This window comes from Microchirus variegatus, assembly GCF_963457635.1.
Source record: "Microchirus variegatus genome assembly, chromosome: 15".
Taxonomy (NCBI): Eukaryota; Metazoa; Chordata; class Actinopteri; order Pleuronectiformes; family Soleidae; genus Microchirus; species Microchirus variegatus.
In genome coordinates, this window is record NC_139816.1 from 5,739,014 (window position 1) to 5,758,774 (window position 19,761).

Here is a 19,761-nt window from a genome sequence, read left to right on the forward strand (position 1 = left end):
ACTACACAACAGCACATTACATGACACAACACTATACAACATGACACAGCACCACTATATTGCCTGAGCACGTTACTTGACATGACACAGCACTCGTATTTCGCGGCACGACAACACTACACAGCATGACGGCAGGTTACACGACACATCGCTATGCTAATGACACGGCAGCCCTACATGACATGACGCAGCACTATATTACATGACACAGCACTTTACTACATGACACAGCGCTCATTTTATTTCGTGGCAGGACAACACGACACAACATGACAGCAGGTTACACGACACAGCACTATGCTAACGACACGGCAGCCCGACATGACATGACGCAGCACTATATTACGTGACACGACAACACATTACATGATGACACAGCACTATATTACGTGACTCGACAGCACTATGCTCAGTGACGTGGCAGCACGATATTACGTGACAGATACTTGAGTTTTTTTAAAGAAAGAGTCCACAGCTGCTGATTTGATTAAACCTCTTATATTGGAACCACCTGTGCAGGATCAACCAATCAGCTTCCAGCTACCTTTACACACACACACACACACTCAATCAATCAATCAATCAATCAATCACACACACCTGTGGAGAGAGAGAGAGAGAGAGAGAGAGACTGAGGTCACAAGTGACTTTTCTCTCTGGAGTTTAGTTTGAGAAAACAAGATTAAAATGGTGAGTATATTTTTATATTGCTATGATGATATTTCACAGAAGTTTTAAAGTAAAAGTGTTTGTTTTGATTTAGAACGACGTACAGTTCACGTAATTAACATAATTATGACGGTAAATGAATCAAAATTAAGTCAATAATATATTGATATATTTAATTAAAACACTAAATAAGCCCATATATCTATGATTAAATGTGGAATATGAACGTTAAATCACACATACAGCACTTTATTTCTGTTAACTGATTTATTTATTCAACTAATCGATTGTTTCCAGAGGCACAAAACCATAAAGAAAAAGAGTCTGCGATACTTTAATATAATTATTTTCTTTTAATCCAGCAATATAATATCATCACATTCTCCTCAAATACATTAAAAGCATCTGTCAGGAAAATATTCTGCAAATTTGACTTCACGATACATTCAAATCTCTTAAATAGAAAAAAAGAGGGTAAAAAAAACCAAAAAAAACTGAAACTCATACCTTTAACAAACCAGAAAACAAATAAACAAAGACCCCAAAAGTATTGAAATCATTTTTAAACACAGCAGGTCAGGATGTAAAAGTGAACAGAACTTTTTTAATCCAACACTTATTTGAATATTTCAAGCAAAAACGAGGCTGGAAGCACTTTTTAAAAAAAAAATGACAATAATATCAGAGAAATCGACGTGAATTCATGGCTGATTTGTGAGAAGAAGAAGAAACTAATCAAATAAACACACGATGGTCCACAGATTAACAGATTAGGACTCTTCGCTCCAGTGTTGTCATGACAAAACGTGGATTATTTTAAAATTCAAACACGACAAATAAATACGTTATGAGACTTTTGAAACGATCTTCAGCTTTTACTCAATATAGTTTTCACAATATATTTATTTATATATTTTATTTATATACTATATATGGTATAAAAGGCGTGGGTGAAGATTAACGACTTCCCTTCATACTTACGGGAAGTTTTATTAACGTATACCGGGATTATTATTGTTTAGGTTCACAAGGATTCACGGAATAACACAGCGGTTATTTCACAAACAGCTTTAATTCATTAAAAAAAATGAGTTTAAATGATTTTAAATAATCTCAGAAATGTGTTTTTAATTTTAAAAATGTCAGATTTTGCAGTAAATTCGTGCGGATTCTGAAGATAAATCAGAAAATATATACTGACAGTTTGGTAGAAAAGGCCTGGGTGAAAGTTAAAAGTTAAGTCTTTTGGTTCATCAGGATAAACAGCGTTTATAATTTGTATTTTTTTTATTTTATTTTTTGTAAAATGACAGTTTAAATGAATTTATATTGACAGAAACTTTTCAAGTTAATTTCTTCATTATCAAAAGCAACAATCTGTGATAACTGCCTTTTTAAATAATATAAGAAATGTGTTTTAATCTGAAAACTTTAATATTTTTGCTAATAAATACTGTACGTTTTGTGGAGATAAGTCAGAATAGTCAAAAATATCCATCTGTAGACAATATTTCTAATTAACTGAGTGCAATACAAGTTTAAAAATTAAATTCACTCTTAATTTTACTGTTTTTATTCCCTTTTTGTCCATGACGTTAACATTTGTGAGGATACAGCTAGCTGCTAGGCTAGTTAGCATGCGGGTAATGTTAGCATAATGCTGGGAATATTGACAAAGTTAAATAATTTTTTAAAAACTAACAAATTTGGAAACCTTTGTAACTAAAATGAAAATATATTACTTTACCATTGACCGTGAAATTTGAATTCATTAGCTAACAATGTTTTTTTCTGATGTATTTATTTTTAAACATTTGGACAAATTTTAGTTTTTACTACACTTTGTCAGTTATGAGGATTTGGGAAAATTCCAAAAAATAAAAAAATAAAAAAAAAGAAGTGGAACATTTTGAATTTTTCTTCTTGTTTGAAAATAATATTTTTTTACAGTAGTTTTTAAGGTGTCACCCTCGTTTTTTATTTATTTATCAAAATATTGGACGACGTGCAGCAAAGAGTGAAAACGACAACACGTTTAGTGTCTCACAGGAAGAAGAAGAAGCAGCTCGGGTCACGACCTCGGGTCACGACCTCCCGGGCCTCACAGTGGATGTTTGGACCGTACCATTCTCGTCCACACGGGGGCACCAGACTCCCCTCTCCAATCCTTCATTAAAATGCAGCTTACTGACCGTCAGGCTTCACCGTAGCTGGACGAGCAGAGGACAGCGAGGGACAGAGTCAGTGAAGAGGAAACGCGAACGTGGAGGTCAGGGTTTGACCTCAGCGGCAGGGTCAGGAGACTCCGGCGGAGCGACGGCGGCGGCGGGCTGAGCTAGCGTGGAGAACCAGGTGGACATGGCCGACTTGGCGCTGGTCAAGGCTCCGCCCACTGACTGACCTGAGGTGGAGAAGCAGGTGAGATTTCAGGTCAATCTGGGTTTAAAAAAACACAAAGCCATTTACGGCAACAAAACCCGCGTCTGTTAGCCTCGGGCTAATCCTTGCGCTAGCCGATATCCCACGACGGTGGGACGGTTCAATGGGGTTGAATTAAAAGACTCACGCACATTTTCAGATGTTAGCACTTTAAGCCCCGCCCTCTGACTCCCTTCGACATGCTTTTGCGACATTTTGTCAAGCTAATCTTTAGCTTCCTGTGCGTTACCGTGGTAACTGTGCTTTCTTACCCACTGCTTTGCCCGTCTGGACGACACTGCGGCTGGTCGTCATCATGGCGTTTCCGATTTTCTTCCCTCGCTCGCTGTTCTGCACCGAGCTGTGGAGAATAAACGGAGTCATGAGAAAACCTTGACCTTTGACACTGAATCCTCTCTGACCTCACGACCTTCTCTCTCTCTCTCTCCTGTGTCACCTGATTTAAATGTTTTGTTTTTTAAATAATCAAAGGTCACGTGGATTAATGACAGCAGCTGCTCTAATGAGCCAATTATTTTCTTTTAATTCTGAAAATAAACACCGTTACCTTTTAATACGGCCAAATGATTCACGCCGCACGGAAAACGTGGATGGGATCACAGGACTGGACTGTTGAACGCAGAAACCTCAACTGGACCCGTTTAAAAATACGAGCGACCACGACCACTTACTACTAACATTTGTGTCTTTAGAATAATTGTCTCTCTTGAGGACATTTTGTGTCTTGAGAATCATTCTGTGTCTCTTTGAGGACACATTTGTGTCTCTATATAGTCATTTTGTGTCTCTTTGTAGTCATTTTGTGTCCTTTTATAATCATTTGTTGTGTTTCTTTGAGGACATTTCGGGAACATTGGGGAAAACTACAGAAGTTGGATTGAAACTGATGTGTTTGATGACAATATATGAGATTAGTGTGTGTGTGTGTGTGTGTGTGTGTGTGTCATACGAGCCAGTTTCATTCCGAAAAACAGAGCTGACGCTCACTGAACTCCAGCTACGGTTTCATTCCAGGAAGTGAGGATGTAAGTGGACACTGTCCACACACACACACACACACACACACACACACACACACACACACACACACACACACACACACACACACACACACACACACACACACAGTGTGTCTGTCACTGCTGTCATTTAAGCCTCAGGTGTTTGGTGACTCATCTGCTGTTAACTTTGTCATCATTTCTTTAGTAAACAAACACAAACAAACGTGACAAACTGTGTGTGTGTGTGTGTGTGTGTGTGTGTGTGTGTGTGTGTGTGTGTGTGTGTGTGTGTGTGTGTGTGTGTGTGTGTGTGTGTGTGTGTGTGTGTGTGTGTGTGTGTGTGTGTCAGACACTGAACTGAGATTCACTCACGTGTGGAAATACACTCAAGTTTATCTGTTTAACATTAACACAATAAAGTGACAAAACATATAGAGTCAAAAACAGTGTCCTGTGAACATATTTAGTTTTCACAGAAAACAACATTAAAACCCGACGTCTTATTGCGGTGGCTTTCAAAATAAAAGCACTTAATTAGTGCAAGTTACCAAAAGTGTGTAAATAGTCCTTTATTATCATATATAACCGTTCAGAATCTTCTAGTCATGAAAAGGGACATGACACTGAAATATTTCACTCCTTTAATGAGGTCGTGTCAGTCGTCACCAGCAGGGGGCAGCAGCAACACACACACACACACAAATGTAAAGTCAAGGAAACGAGAGAAAAAGAGTGTAATAAATAAAGGACGACTCACTGTGAGAGACGCAGCTTCACGTCAGCGACGCTGTACTGACCCTGGAACGGATGACTGCAACAACACAAACAATAACAACCACATTATTATGTCATATTTACACAAATACACACTTAAAGGTGTTTTAATGAAAGTATAATGACATTTAAAGATCAGGTTAAGTCTTTTTTTACTCATTTTATACTGTAATATTCATCTTTTTTTTTAATGTTGGAGTGAATAAAACTCATTAAAGTACCAATTCTTTAGTCTGAATTTTTATATTTAAGGTTTTAAACACGGATTTCCAAAGTAAAGTAGGTTTATATTCGAATTATTATGATTTTGTGATATAATTTAAACTTTAGGCCAAGATTAAGTTTAATATTCACTGTGTTATCGACTTAAGACAAAATAAAACCTGATCACAGTGTAATGCAGAGGTCTCAAACTCCAGTTACACAAAAAGTGATTTATTTTTTCCTCTTAAACGTTCAATAATTCATCGCGCTGACGTCACGGCTGACCACTCACCCCGGGGTGATGGAGGTCATGGCCGGGTGCTTGTTGCTGAGCCACACCCGGTGGTTGTGTGTGATTTTCCACGCTGCGGTGAACGCGGCGCCGTAATCAGCCAGCAGCCTCTCGTTATCTGGAGACGACAGAAGAGACATTTACGCTCATTTCCCCTCTTAATAATAACCTCATTATGTGTCATTATGTCATTAAAGCTCCACGTGTAATGACGGGGAGCACAAAATCTATACTACCTACATGACTGACTGCATAAATGACCTAAAACACTAAAATATCTCACTCTGAGGTAGACTTTACAACAGAAAAGTGAATTTTGTGTCACTTTGTAAACCACTCACTCTCTCACACCAAACCCCATTGACAGGAGATGTTGATCCACTGCTGCCTCCATCAGTAAATTCAAATGTGTCATTTTTGTCAATTCGGCATTTAAAATCCTTCGTTCAGATTGACCTGTGACACAAAGTGACCACACGAGGCAGCAGGGGACCAGCAGCTCCTGTGTCCCCGTGAGCTTAAATCGCTGATTTTCTCTCTGGGGTTTGGTGTGAGGAGAACAAGAATAAGAAGAATCCTCAGCAGGTTGGACACTGACCTTCCTGCAGAGCAGACGACAGTAACGAGTGCAGGTAAAGCGTAAACTGAGCTCTGATCCACTCGTCTCCGCCCTCCCAGCCCGTCCCGTCCAGGAAGACGTCGTCGCGGTTTTCCGTCACGTGTTTGACGAGGTAGTCGGCGAAGCGCAGGTCCGCCGTCGTCAAGCTCAGGATCTTCCTCAGCTCCGGGTCTTGGATGAGAATCCGACCTTCTTCCACCTGCGCTGACAAAACAACACGTCTTAACTCTCAGTTCTCGCTTTCGTTAAAAAGTCAAATAAAAAAAAAAAAAACAGTTTGAGGACTGGCCTCCACGACGGCGTCGCTCAGGTGCCTCTGCTGGTGGAAGAGGATGTTGGTCGCCCCGGCGACGAAGCCCCGCACCGTCACGTCCGACAGGAGGTGATGCTGCTGCAGGGCCATGTAGGGCAGACACAGGTAACCCTGGCAACGACAACAGGTCACAGGTCAGGTGGTTACTGTCAAGCGGAGACTCGTTTCAGGATTTTATTTTGAAGGGGCCGTCGTTTAAAATGGAGCTGAATTCACAAATGAATAGAGGTGGGCACTAGGTTAACGCATGACGCCGTTTCCATGACGACTGACCGGAAAAAGACGCGCGTGACATCATGTCAGGCACTCTTAAGCAGTTAGCTCCATTAGCTGTGTTAGCTCCTTTAGCTGCGTTAGCTCATTTAGCCGTGTTAGCTCCTTTAGCTGTGTTAGTTCCATTAGCTGTGTTAGCTCCTTTAGCGCCGGTTAGCGTGCCTACAGTGGAACTGGAACGGTCTGTTTATTAAAGGAAAAGAGCAGCGCTACAAATAACCAGAGTACCTGTGTACTGCGTATGTGTGCGTCTGTTTTTAAAGTTTAGCTTTACTTTAGAGACTAATTTTAACAATAGGGATCACGTAAACATGACGTCGCGCGCGTCCTTTTCCGGTCAGTCGTCATGGAAACGGCGTCATGCGTTAACGTGTGTTACCGCTGATGCCATTAACCGCAGTTGGTCTTGAAACACACACAAAAACACAAAATGACTCTAAATGCTGTAGTACATACATCTGGCCTGTATGTGGCGCTGTAGTAGCGTTTTAAGTCGCCGACCGTAAACGTTCGTACCTTGGTGAAGATGGCGAGCGGCAGGCCGTACTGATCCTCCTCCAGACCGGACACCAGACCCTGGATCACGCCCCCCTGACCGTTGCCCGGCTGCGGCTGCACGGTGATGGGCGTGGTTGGTTTGTTGAGGGAGGAGTCTGTTGTCGCCGCCTCTGTCGCTGCTGCCATCGCCGGCGTCGTCATCGTCTCCTTGGGTCCAGTTTCCTCCAACACGCTGGGGTCCAGCGTCTCCCAGTCGCTCTCAGACGAGTCCGGCGACGTCCGCGACGGCGGTTTGAGGAGGTGGCCGTTCTCGCCTTCCTCGGCGGTGGGCGGGGCCGACTCCGCCGCCGCCGCCTCCTCCTCCAGCTCCAGCGCGTCAGTGACCGACACCGAGACGAACTCGTCGGCTGCAGAGAAACTGTCCAACAGACTGGGCTCCTCCGACACGCTGCTCTTTGGTCTGTAGTGAGACGAGTCCACCAGGCCGTGCTCGATCAATCCTGAGACAACCAAAAAAAACACATTTTTAAATAATTAAACTCTAAACTCCCTGAATTATCCTGAATAACTGTTAAACATCATGTTAAACCTTTTTTCTCACTGTAAACTCAAGTTTATAAACCACTCACTCTCCCACACCAAACCCCATAGAGAAAATCAGCAGTTTTAGCTCATGTGAACACAGGAGCTGCTGGTCCACTGTTGCCTCGTGTGGTCACTTTGTGTCACTGAAGTAAACCCGAACAAAGGATTTCAAACACCAAAGTACACAAAATAACACATTTAAACTTAGTGATGGAGGCAGCAGTGGATCAACCACTCCTGTGTGCTGTGATGTTAAATCGATGATTTTCTCTATGGGGTTTGGTGTGGGAGAGTGAGCGGTTTATAAACTTGAGTTTCCAGTCAAAAAAAGTAATGTTTAATGATGAGATAAAGTGGCAAAAACACTCTTAAGATATCAGACTTAAGTGAATGTTTTATTCATTGGCTCAAACGTTCACTGACCTGGAAACAGCGATAAAACCGTCATCAACGCTCCGACGAGTCTGTTGACAGGAGACACATAGAACAGCACCTGAAAAACAAACACATTAAGTTCAGGTTTAAATTATAAGAACACTGAATTCATATAAAAAACCATGTTTGGTTGTTTGTACCTTCTTTTCCAGCAGGATAAGTTTGAAGAGAATAAGAACCTGCAATTAAAAAGTAAAGATGTTTACTAATCTATAAAAATACCTTCATATAATGTTGAATTATACAGTTTTTTTTCCTCTTACCTTGTGACGAAAGTGCAGAATTAAATCTCTTGGCGATAATCCTGAAAGACGAGTTTACAGAAAATGAAAGTTTAAAGGCCTCATAACTAAAAAAAAACAACAGGGTTGTCGTCTTTTAACTCTGATGAGAAATGTGGAGGGTTACATTTTTGAATTTAAGGTCTACAGTGTTTAAGTAGCTCTATATTCTGACATATGTCACTGATTCTGCGATTTATTTACCTAAATAAACCTGCGATCCCTCCAGAGACGAACCCTTCAGCGAGCCGTTCATGTGGTCGTAAAGTTCCTGCGACGTAAAGGAAAGAAAATGAGAAACAAAACATCCGTAAAAAAAACAAGCTAAAACACCGTAAAAACGTTTAATTTTCCCGCCAATTTTCCACAGCTTAACAAAAAAAACTAGCAACAGACACTTACATTGACATTAAATTCAATTAAAGGCACAATTAAAGGTCCAGTGTGTAATATTAGGAGGTTTTTTTAGGCAGAAACTACCATTAAGTAAAATAAGAATCATTTTGGTTGTTATTGACTAATATTGCTAACATTGCTAACAGTAGCTAGCTCGGCATCCATGTTTTTTTGTTTTTTTTAACTTTATGAACCAGGAAGTGACATCACTCTGTAAACGGAATGTAGCATTAAAAATAAGACTTTTATTTGTACTTCAGTCGGGGTCTTGTTTTATGGAGGCGGCCATCTTGTGCCAACGGCAGCCTGGATGGACAAACCAGCCCAAGTGTGTGTGTTTTGTGTAGCAGAAGCTCAGACAAACAAACAAAGAACATGTTTTTTCACAGTTTTCCGTCTTTAGTCTGCAGTCTCGCCACTAGATGTCGCTAAGTCTCACACACTGGAGCTTTAACTGTCAGTGCTCACCTGCAGAATGGAGATCTGTGAGAAGTCTTTCTCCTCAAAGTACGCGTGTGTGATGAGCTGCAGTTTGGCTTGAAGGAGGCCGTAGAGAGGCTGCCGGTTCAAAAACAAACAGGTTAATGAAGAGAATCGTTTTGTTAAACCGCTCACTCTCCCACACCAAAGTCCATAGAGAAAATCAGATTTTTTTTTAGCTCGTATAAACACAGGAGCTGCTGCTCTATCGCTGCTACGTTTTCTTCATTTACGTCACTCGCGTAAACCCTACGGAAGGATTTCAAACTCCGAAGTCACAAAATAACACATTTGAATTTAGGAATTGAGGCAGCAGTGGATCAACAACTGCAGTTTCCTAAGAAATAAAACAGCTGATTTTTTTTAATGGGCTTTGGTGGTGGAGACATCAACAGCAGTGAAAAGATATACTTATAAATGTGTAGATTTTAATTAGGTGAGCCTTTTGTTAAGTCTTTCTGTTTGTCTTCCTCCTGGGCTTCTGTCTGCTCACTAAATATTTGCCGTCACTGTTGAATTGTGGGAGATTTACGAGCACGACTCACCACTCGACTGAGGACGCAGACGCTCTTCTGAACCGTTTCTCTGGTGACGTCGGCCTGTCGCACCTTCAGGGCCTGAAGGCGGAGGAAAGGATTTCAGATTTAAACAAACAAAAAAAAGTATTATGTGTAAAATCAGGAGCAGAACATCATGAGGACGATGTGGTCGAGTCACAACCACAGCATTAGTTTGCTGCTCAAAGACATGGCTCATCACGACCCACATACGAGTCATTCAGCCTTTTACTTAACATGCATCAAAACAAGCGTTTGGTACATAAATGTGGACAAAATGAAGGTTTTTTATGACGGGATTTCTGTAAACTGACCTTTGCTTCTATTTGTCGATAACAGGAAACTCCGTACACACACTTCATGTCTCCAGTGAGAGGAGGCAGGTGAAAGAAGACTGTGTCTGCAGGAAACGACAGGAACACACGTAGTCAGGTGATCATCACACACACACACACACACTAGTGACAAAGCCTTTTCAAACTGCAGACAAACTGAATCAACCCGGGGGTAAAATTCACACACTGTTTCTCTCCATTCACTTTCAATGGACTCTTTACATTTCACACACACACACACACACACACACACACACACACACACACACACACACACACACACACACACACACACACTGTTCACACTGTAAACACAAACTCTGCTGCTTATATAAGATGGAGATATTATTATTATGGTTACTTCTAATCTCTAATCTCACCTCACTTTATTTTATACTGTGTCATCTAATCTCACTTTATGTTATGCCACCATTTCTAATTTCACTTTATGCCATCTAATTTCATTTTATTTCATACCATCTCCTCTAATCTCAGTTAATCTTGTACTATCTCACCTAATCTAATTTGTATCTTAAACTATCTCCTCACGTTACTTTTCATAATATTTCATCTAATCTCACTTTATTTGATGTAATTTCTAACCTCACTTCATGCTATCACTTCTTATGTAATATTATACCATCTTCTAATCTCATTTTCACTTTATTTTACACCATCTCCTCTAATCTCAATTTATTGTATATTATCTCACCTAATCCCACTTTTTTAATACAATCTCCTCTAATCTCAATTTATCTTAGATTATCTCCTCGAATCCCACTTTATCTTAAACCATCTTAAATCTAATTTCGTTCTCATCTTTAACAAAAGTCTAACAACAGTCGGTGTTAATGTTGTGAACGTGGCTCAGAGCAGAGTCCAGGAGGCTGGAATCAGATTAACCAGAGGAAGAAGAAGAGTTAGAGGAGGAAGAGGAGGAAGAGGAGGATGAGGTTGTTCCAGGCCTTACAACGACAGAGCGAGGTCTGGAGCCAGGCCACAGCAAACAGCTGCAGAGCGTTGATCAAACCTCTGTTGCTGCTGCTTATGTTGCTGCTGCTGCTTATTTTGCTGCTGCTAATGTTGTTGCTGCTGCTAATGTTGCTACTTCTGCTGCTGCTGCTACTGTTGTTGCTGCTGCTTATGTTGCTGCTGCTTATGTTGGTGCTGCTGCTTATGTTGTTGCTGGTGCTAATGCTGCTGCTGCTAATGTTGCTGCTGCTTATGTTGCTGCTGCTTATGTTGCTGCTGCTTATGTTGGTGCTGCTGCTAATGTTGCTGCTGCTGCTGTGGAGCCAAACAAACGTGTGTGAACACGAGCAGCAGTTTCTGCTCCAGGATTCTTTGATGGTCGTGATATTTTATTTCACTGAAACCATGTTTCACAGGAGATAAGAAAGGAGCGCTTCATTTCTACATCATTTTAAGTCTGATTGTTTATTTATCCGTGCTGCAGTGACACCGACTGACAAATGTATCCACGTCTGCACCAACGATGCTTTTACTTTGTTATTCATCCAATAATAATGTAAACACACTTGAATTCAAAGAAAAACCTCAGTCCAATGAATAATAAAATAGAGTTAGAAATAGACGAAGCTTTGTGTCCCAAAAACTGCAGATTAAAAACTCAAAATCTCAGCAGTAAAAACATTCCATGTCGCTGCCAGTGTATCGACACCTGAACTTTGACCTTTTAAATTCCCTGGGTTTGCTTTGGCGGGGCAGAGTTTGAACCACATGACTGTCACATGAACGTCACATGACGGCAAAAACAACAACACACTCAGCTGGATCCTGTTTCTCACTCTCACAGAGGGAATAAAAAACCCTTTAAAACACTTTAAGGTGTCAAGTTAGAGTGAAACAAACGTTAGATCAGATCTGTGGATACTTGAGGCTGCGATGTCGATATCACGTACATAAAAAGTGTTACCTCGTCATTTAAAAATAATCTACTTTAAATCTATAATGAAAAAATGTCTCGTCGTAGCCGTAAAAAACTAATTTTACCACGAGTCATTACCTTCCTGGTAGTTGTGCGCCCCGTCTGGCAGAGCGAGGAATGGCAGGTACTTCCACTCCTCAGGCAGCAGGTTACTGTCGTGACCTTCGTCCGGCATCAGCGGAGGATACGAGAACTCCACCTGAGGAAGTGAGTAGAGCAGACGAGGTTAGATTATTGTTTCTATTTTATGAACTAATCACGAAGAAAATAATCCACAGATTATTCAGTGGTGAGCTGAGCTGCAACGCTAGGTTTTGTTTTCTCTTTCTCTCACGTGTGAGAGAAGCCCATTGTTGGCAGCCTCGTCCTACAGGATTAACCTGAAACCTGCTGCTCCTGAACGCACCACACACCCAGACACTGGATCAGCTCAGAGCTGCAGCAGCAGCAGCAGCAGCCGCAGCTCCCTCAGGGTCGAGAGTCGAGTCGACTGTATCTGAACAAAAGACACCAGCACCTGCTGCTGCTGCTGCGACAGATGGATGACAGAGACACAGACAGATCATCTGACGCTCAGCAGGAGGTCACTGACCCCTGATCAGATAACCTCCAACAACCAGACGCGACAGAAACAGAGAGAGACTCCTCACGTCGGTCAGCTCTGCTGCAGCTTCAGCCCCAAAAATAATCTCATTTTACACAATAAACTGTACAAAGTCAAAACAACGTCACGCTAATGTCACACATTTGTGCGATTTAAAAACTAAAAAATGATTTCATTACAAAGTCAAAACGATCATATATCCAGACAAATGCCCCACAATTTCTTTGATTCTGACTTAAAGGTGCATTATGTAATAAATCTAAATCAACTGGCCATAAAATCCTCCTAATATGTCACAGAGACTCAGGAATAATGTTCATATAACAAACTGAACTCACCAACAACAACAGTACAGACAAAATATTTGCATTAAAAGAAATATTTTGCAGACTGCAAATCATGTTTATGTTTTGAAATCATTTTGGCATGTGGCGCCACCTACCGCCGTCTATCAATCATTGCAGTCAGTAGAGTCTCACCTGCCGAGCAACCACGGGTTGCCAGTTACGTCAGAAAACGAAACTTAAAAGACCTCGGTGTTTTGAATTTGAATGTAGTAACTGTTTTTGGCCACATTCTTACATATGGCACCTTTAATTGTCAGAATTTTGAATATTGACTTTCAATGTAACTTTTTTTTTTGTCTCAAATTACCTTTTTATTATAAATGTTCCATTAAATGACTTTTCTTTCTTCATAATTTTGACTTTTTTCATAAAACTAAAGTAGTAGAAAATGGATGGTTGTTATAATAATGATCATATTATTCTAACTCTTGTAATTGACCTTTAATAATGTTCTGTATCTGATATCTGAGCATCGCCCGCTGTCAAAGCACTAAATTCGTAATTGATAAGTTGTAATCTGTAACTTCCCCGCTAGAATGAAACTCAATGAACACGCAGTCCACACACACACACACACACAACCCTTTACCATGACGTAAACACAAGCAAATTTCATCACTGACCAGATCACCATGGTAACAATCATGAGTGACATCCGCGGGTAAAATGAGCTAAAAGCTAAAATCATACTGTTGTTCTTGATGCCGTGAACTGATAAAGGATTAATCATCACAGCATCAGCTTGCAGCTTGCAGCTTGTACCATCTATCTAGCAATATTCTGTGGTGGCAATATGTAAGTATCACACAGTCTGCATGTACTCAGACACTGAGTATTTAAACCATGTTAATATATGGGACGACAACATATTAACATATAAACATCATTTCATGAGAAAATATGGCATAAGTATCGTGATAATACTGTATCAGGGCACAAGTATCCTAATAATAGCTTATTGTGGCATGAGTATCACAATAATATAGTTTTGTCGTACAAGTATTGTGACAAAATTGTATCGTCATGGAATAATTATTGCGATAATATTGTGGTAAAAGTATCATGACAATATTGCATTGTGGTATGAATATCGCAATAACATCATTTTGTGATATAAGTATCATGATAATATTGCATTGTGGTATAACATTGTGATAATATTATATCGTGGCATAAGTATCGCGATATCGTATCATAGCATAAGTATCGTGACAATATCGTACTGTAGCATAACTATCATGATAATATACTGTGGTATTAGGTATCGTGATAATATCATATTGTGGCATAAGTATCATGATAATATCGTATCATGGCATAAGTATCATGACAATATCATACTGTAGCATAACTATCATGATAATATACTGTGGTATTAGGTATCATGATAACATCATATTGTGGCATAAGTATCATGATAATATCGTATTGTGGCATAAGTATTGTGATATCATATCATGGCATAAGTATCGTGACAATATCGTACTGTAGCATAACTATCATGATAATACTGTGGTATAAGGTGTCGTGATAATATCAAATTGTGGCATAAATATCATGATAATATCGTATTTTATCGTACATCGTTTGCCGTGATAATATTACGGTGTGGTAAAAGCACTTCAATATTGTATCATGACAAATATCGTCATAATATCGTGTCCACAAGCGCTGGATGAGATGTTAGCTAACCCAGGGAAACAGCTGATTTCAACTTCACTGTATGTCATACAGTAAACTACACCGATCACCACCACAGGATTATTTATATGATGTGTTATTAAAATAACACTCATACAGTCATCATAATCCAGCAGGATTACGGCAAAAAACAGCAGGAAATGCGCCTTTATTTGTTGTCAGTTAGCCACATTAGCTCGGAGTAGAGTTCCCGTACCTGACAGCCCTTTTTATGGTGGAATCCCACCACCACGATGTGCAGCACCGGCCCTTTGGCGTCGTCTCTGCCGTGAAGCTCCATGTTCACCACCCCCTGCACGGCTCTGAGCTCCGGGGTCAGACGAGAGAACGGCCAAAGGAGGCGATTTTCGCTCCGGGAGCGATGAACAGAGCGGAGCTACTCCGCAGCAGCAACAACAACGCAGCGGCGGCAGCGGCAGCGGCGATCACTCTGTTCCGCTTCGTCACACAAAGAACCGCAGTATTGACGAGCAGAGTGGGGTAGTTCACTCCAGCGCACTTCCGCTTTCGACTTGGCTAAGAACTGACCGTAACGTCAATGTACTTTGATGTATTTTTAACGTAGCGTGTGTTTACAAATCAAGGAATTACCAAACTTTCTTAACATAAATACACACAGTGCGTAACTAACTCCTGCCGCTAGATGTCTCTAAATCAAAACACCTATTTATTTATTTATTTTAAAAATACGGCCTAGTTTGATGACATCGGGAGGCGACATGAATCATGGGAATTGTTGTCTTCTTGACTCGTTTGGTTCTGAGCGACAAAAACACACAATAAAATACAAAGAATAACTTACTTAAAAAATTTAATTAAAAATCCGCTTCTGAATATTTCCTTCATTCAAGTTTAGTGATAGATTCGACCTGGAAGTTATTGCGAGATGGTTAAAATGTGTTAATTCTGATTAAGACAGTTAAATCAATTCAAATCAAAGTCAGGCTTCAGTTTAATTATTACACTATTAAGGCATTTAGGACAAAAATGTCTACTTCCAAAAAAACAACCTCCCCGATAATGACATTTTAATGCAACATAAACATAACATGTTGATTTTGATGACATTGGGATTTTAAAACCTATATTAATCAGGGGGAAAAAACACTGCATATTTTTCTCCAATGATTTTAAAGGTACAGTCCGTGCTTTTTTGCCCGTTTTTTGCTGTACGTTCCGAGTCAAATATATATATTTGTGTGTGTTTGTACATATATATATATATATAGTATATTTATATATAAGTTGGCAAAATGTGTGACAAGTCCAGTTTTTTAATTATTTTAATAAGGACAAAAATATTTTTTGTATGTTTTATTTATTGAAATAATATATAATATTAGTTTATGATCAGGGGAGTAATTTCACTTTTTTCCACACACTGTGTACAGTTGCAAAATCAAGAATCACCATCTATTTGAGACTGTACAGTCTTTTAAATCTCTTAAATCCAGATCATTTAAAATAGTTTATACCTCTTTTTTTTCCAGTATTTTTGAGTATACTTGAGTGTTCTGATGCTCAGAAGCTTGTTCCACCACCACACACTTCCTGTGATGATGACGCGAAGACCACTTCAGTGGTTTTCTTCTTCGTTCTCTGTCTGTCTCTGTTTGTTAGCATCAGCCTTCCACTCTCTTCACCACCAAGACTGGACGTCCGTCTCCATGACGAGGATCCCCTGCTGTGAGGCAGCAGAAGGTGGATGTGTCTCCTCACCATGGCAGCAGCAGCAGCAGCTGTGCCGGTGTGTTACCACGGTGCCATCAGCAAGAAGGAGTGCGAGGAAATCCTGGGGAAGAAGAACAAGGACGGGGCTTACCTGATCCGAGACAGTGAGACCATCCAGGGAGCCAAGTGTCTCTGTGTCTAGTGAGTCATTCACTTTCACTTAATTCAAGGTCATTTTAATCTCACACAGGGATTAAAACTAAATTGTCCCTGTACAAAATCTGTTATTCAGGGAATAAGATATGTTGTATGACATAATATGATGCCATGTAATATTTAACAAAGTATTTTCTTTCATTTGTCATTGAAAAGAAAAAAAAAGTCTGGTTATTTTCATTTTTATTGTGGTTGTTTTTCTACCTCCTCATTTTCCCAGTTCCTCATTGTGTTTACATTTGAGACAAAGCAAAGTTATAATTTTAGACACAAACCTAGAAAGAGGAAACACAAAAGGTTTTACATCAATCAGGGAGAAAGTTCTAAGTATTTAATTTTATTACAAATTATTTGTATCATTTTTATTTTTATTTTCCTTTCTCTGCAGTAAAAAGAAAGTGGTGTACACGTACAGAGTGCTTCCGACACACACTGGACAATACACTCTCATGGTAAATAAACACACACTTGACAAACTTCCATTTACTTATGATACTTTATGATCACATTGCACATTTAATACTGTTTATTGTGTGTATAGAAGTCATTAAAATATCAATTTATGACTGAAATTGAATATACCACCTATTAGTACGCATGTATAAGTGAAGTGAATTGCAGCGAAACTAAAATTACAGTGAGTTTATTGCAGTGACGCTAAAGCTACAGTGAGTTTATTGCAATGAAGCTAAAGCTACAGTGAGTTTATTGCAATGAAGCTAAAGCTACAGTGAGTTTATTGCAGTGAAGCTAAAGCCACAGTGAGTTTATTGCAGTGAAGCTAAAGCCACAGTGAGTTTATTGCAGTGAAGCTAAAGCTACAGTGAGTTTATTGCAATGAAGCTAAAGCTACAGTGAGTTTATTGCATTGAAGCTAAAGCTATAGTGAGTTTATTGCATTGAAGCTAAAGCTACAGTGAGTTTATTGCAGTGAAGCTAAAGCTACAGTGAGTTTATTGCAATGAAGCTAAAGCTACAGTGAGTTTATTGCATTAAAGCTAAAGCTATAGTGAGTTTATTACATTGAAGCTAAAGCTACAGTGAGTTTATTGCAGTGAAGCTAAAGCTACAGTGAGTTTATTGCATTGAAGCTAAAGCTATAGTGAGTTTATTGCATTGAAGCTAAAGCTATAGTGAGTTTATTGCATTGAAGCTAAAGCTATAGTGAGTTTATTGCAGTGAAGCTAAAACTACAGCAATTTTTTTTACAGTGAAAATGAAACCACAGTGAGTTTAAGGCAGTGAAGCTAAAGCTATAGTGAGTTTATTGCATTGAAGCTAAAGCTACAGTGAGTTTATTGCATTGAAGCTAAAGCTACAGTGAGTTTATTGCATTGAAGCTAAAGCTATAGTGAGTTTATTGCGGGACCGTACCTATGTTCCCCGGGTCCTATGTTCCCCGATTTGTATGTGACCGGGGAACATAGGACCCTTTCTCTAAACCTAACCCTAACCCTACCCATTTTCAAAAAAGGGTCCTATGTTCCCCTGTCACATACAAAGTGGGGAACATAGGACCTTTTTTGGAAAAACGGGGAACATAGGACCCGGGGAACATAGGTACGACCCCGTTTATTGCAATGAAGCTAAAGCTATAGTGAGTTTATTGCAGTGAAACTAAAGCTACAGCAATTTTTTTTACAGTGAAAATGAAACCACAGTGAGTTTATTGCAGTGAAGCTAAAGCTACAGTAGGTTTTTTGCAGTGAAGCTAAAGCTACAGTGAGTTTATTGCAATGAAACTAAAGCTACACTAGGGTTTTTGCAGTTAAGCTAAAGCTACGGTAGGTTTTTTGTAGTGAAGCTAAAGGTACAGTGATTTTTTTTAACAGTGAAGTTGAAACTACAGTGAGTTTACTGCAGTGAAATTGAAACAACGGTCTTTTTTATATTTCTTTTTTTTGCACTGAAGTTGAAACTACAGAGTTGTGACTTTCCCTCCGCTCTCAGACAGCAGGTAGTCTGGCAGAGACGTTCTTCAAGACTCTGGACGATCTGATTCTTCACTTTAAGAGGAGGAACCAGGGTTTGGCCATGCACCTGCGCCATTCTGTGAAAAGGAAGACGGCCTTGTTGATCCGCAGTCCCACTATACCACCTGAACATTCACCCAGAGAAGTGTCACAAGAGAACGATTATGAAAGTATGACACATTTTATTAAAGTACATGTAATTGAACATATTTCTTGACTTTCTTAACCAGTCTTTGGGAACCACTGGTTGAAAATGATATTTTATATATATATATATATATATATACTCACAGCGTTTCAGATGGATTCATGTGTTTTTTTTCCTTCTTCTAGATATTCCAGATTCTGATTACGTTGAAGTTCTGCCTGAGTAACTTTGAACACATTTCCTTTCATCCTTCCATCCGTTCACCCAACCATCAGCTGTGCTCAACCATCAGCTGAGTTTTTCAAAGGGAACTTTTGAAATCTCAGCTAACAGAATGACACACGTTCGTTCTGCATGTTTTTGGACCCAACGTAGACACGTGGGAGAGCATTTGAACTGCACACAGAAAGATTCTCATTGACACTTGTTTCCTGTTAACATGTTGTCGTTAACCTAAGTGTCAAAGCGGAGAGGCGACGCTGCACCCAGGAAATAAATTGTGGCTTTGAAAAATAGTCTTTAGTCTTAATGTAAGAGTGGACTCTTACATTAGGTTTTGTTGTTAAATGAGATGATACAGAGATGATGTTTTACTCACAATATCTGTATTTATAGTTGTGAAAATGTTATTTACTCCATGAAATACATTTGCTCGTAAGGTTCTTCATTTTGCTATTCAATCATTTCATTTCCTGTGACTTGCACACGCACTTAACATGTCACCTGAGTGGACAAGAGCTTCTTTTTTTTGTATTGTTTTAATGTTATATTGTTTTATGCAAAGCCACCTTTTTGTACTTTTGTTTGTGTGGTCATCAGACTTCCTGTTTTCTCACCCACAACCAAAGCAAAAGGGGTCTAAGCAAGAAGAGCGTCTGCAGACACACAGCAAATGTATAACAGCAATAAATTGTACATGTCATCTTAAATGAACCTTGTCGTATAAGATTTGTTATTTTCTTTATTACAGATATTTGGTTGCCTTATTATTAATTATCAGTT

The 19,761-nt window shown here is 39.7% G+C and overlaps 2 protein-coding genes across 2 annotated transcripts; one reads left to right on the forward strand and one right to left on the reverse strand.

Annotated features, from left to right (window-relative positions):
* Nucleotides 1–1,120: 1,120 nt before the first annotated feature.
* On the reverse strand, nucleotides 1,121–15,119 carry avl9 (AVL9 homolog (S. cerevisiase)). The gene is made up of 16 exons (XM_083901323.1): nucleotides 14,948–15,119; nucleotides 12,178–12,298; nucleotides 10,131–10,216; nucleotides 9,805–9,876; nucleotides 9,248–9,337; nucleotides 8,588–8,654; nucleotides 8,366–8,406; nucleotides 8,243–8,281; nucleotides 8,091–8,160; nucleotides 7,101–7,582; nucleotides 6,288–6,422; nucleotides 5,978–6,197; nucleotides 5,380–5,497; nucleotides 4,867–4,920; nucleotides 3,360–3,448; nucleotides 1,121–3,070 (listed from the first exon to the last, which is right to left on the reverse strand). Exons 1-16 carry the CDS (start codon nucleotides 15,029–15,031, stop codon nucleotides 2,940–2,942), a joined length of 1,899 nt encoding a protein of 632 aa, XP_083757449.1. The 5' UTR covers nucleotides 15,032–15,119; the 3' UTR covers nucleotides 1,121–2,939.
* Nucleotides 15,120–16,471: 1,352 nt separating this feature from the next.
* On the forward strand, nucleotides 16,472–18,985 carry LOC310937253 (SH2 domain-containing protein 1B2; the record flags this gene model as incomplete). The annotated part of the gene is made up of 4 exons (XM_083901483.1): nucleotides 16,472–16,623; nucleotides 17,027–17,090; nucleotides 18,589–18,781; nucleotides 18,945–18,985. The coding sequence occupies 4 exons, from the start codon at nucleotides 16,472–16,474 to the stop codon at nucleotides 18,983–18,985; spliced, it is 450 nt and encodes a 149-aa protein (XP_083757609.1).
* Between the last annotated feature and the right edge of the window lie 776 nt (nucleotides 18,986–19,761).

Coding starts and splice junctions, on each gene's coding strand:
- avl9 (XM_083901323.1), bottom strand. CDS start 15,031: ATGGAGCTTCACGGCAGAGACGACGCCAAAGGGCCGGTGCTGCACATC. Junction 8,655..9,247: donor CACAGATCTCCATTCTGCAG/GTGAGCACTGAC, acceptor TTTACGTCGCAG/GAACTTTACGACCACATGAA. Junction 7,583..8,090: donor GGTTTTATCGCTGTTTCCAG/GTCAGTGAACGT, acceptor TGGTTGTCTCAG/GATTGATCGAGCACGGCCTG.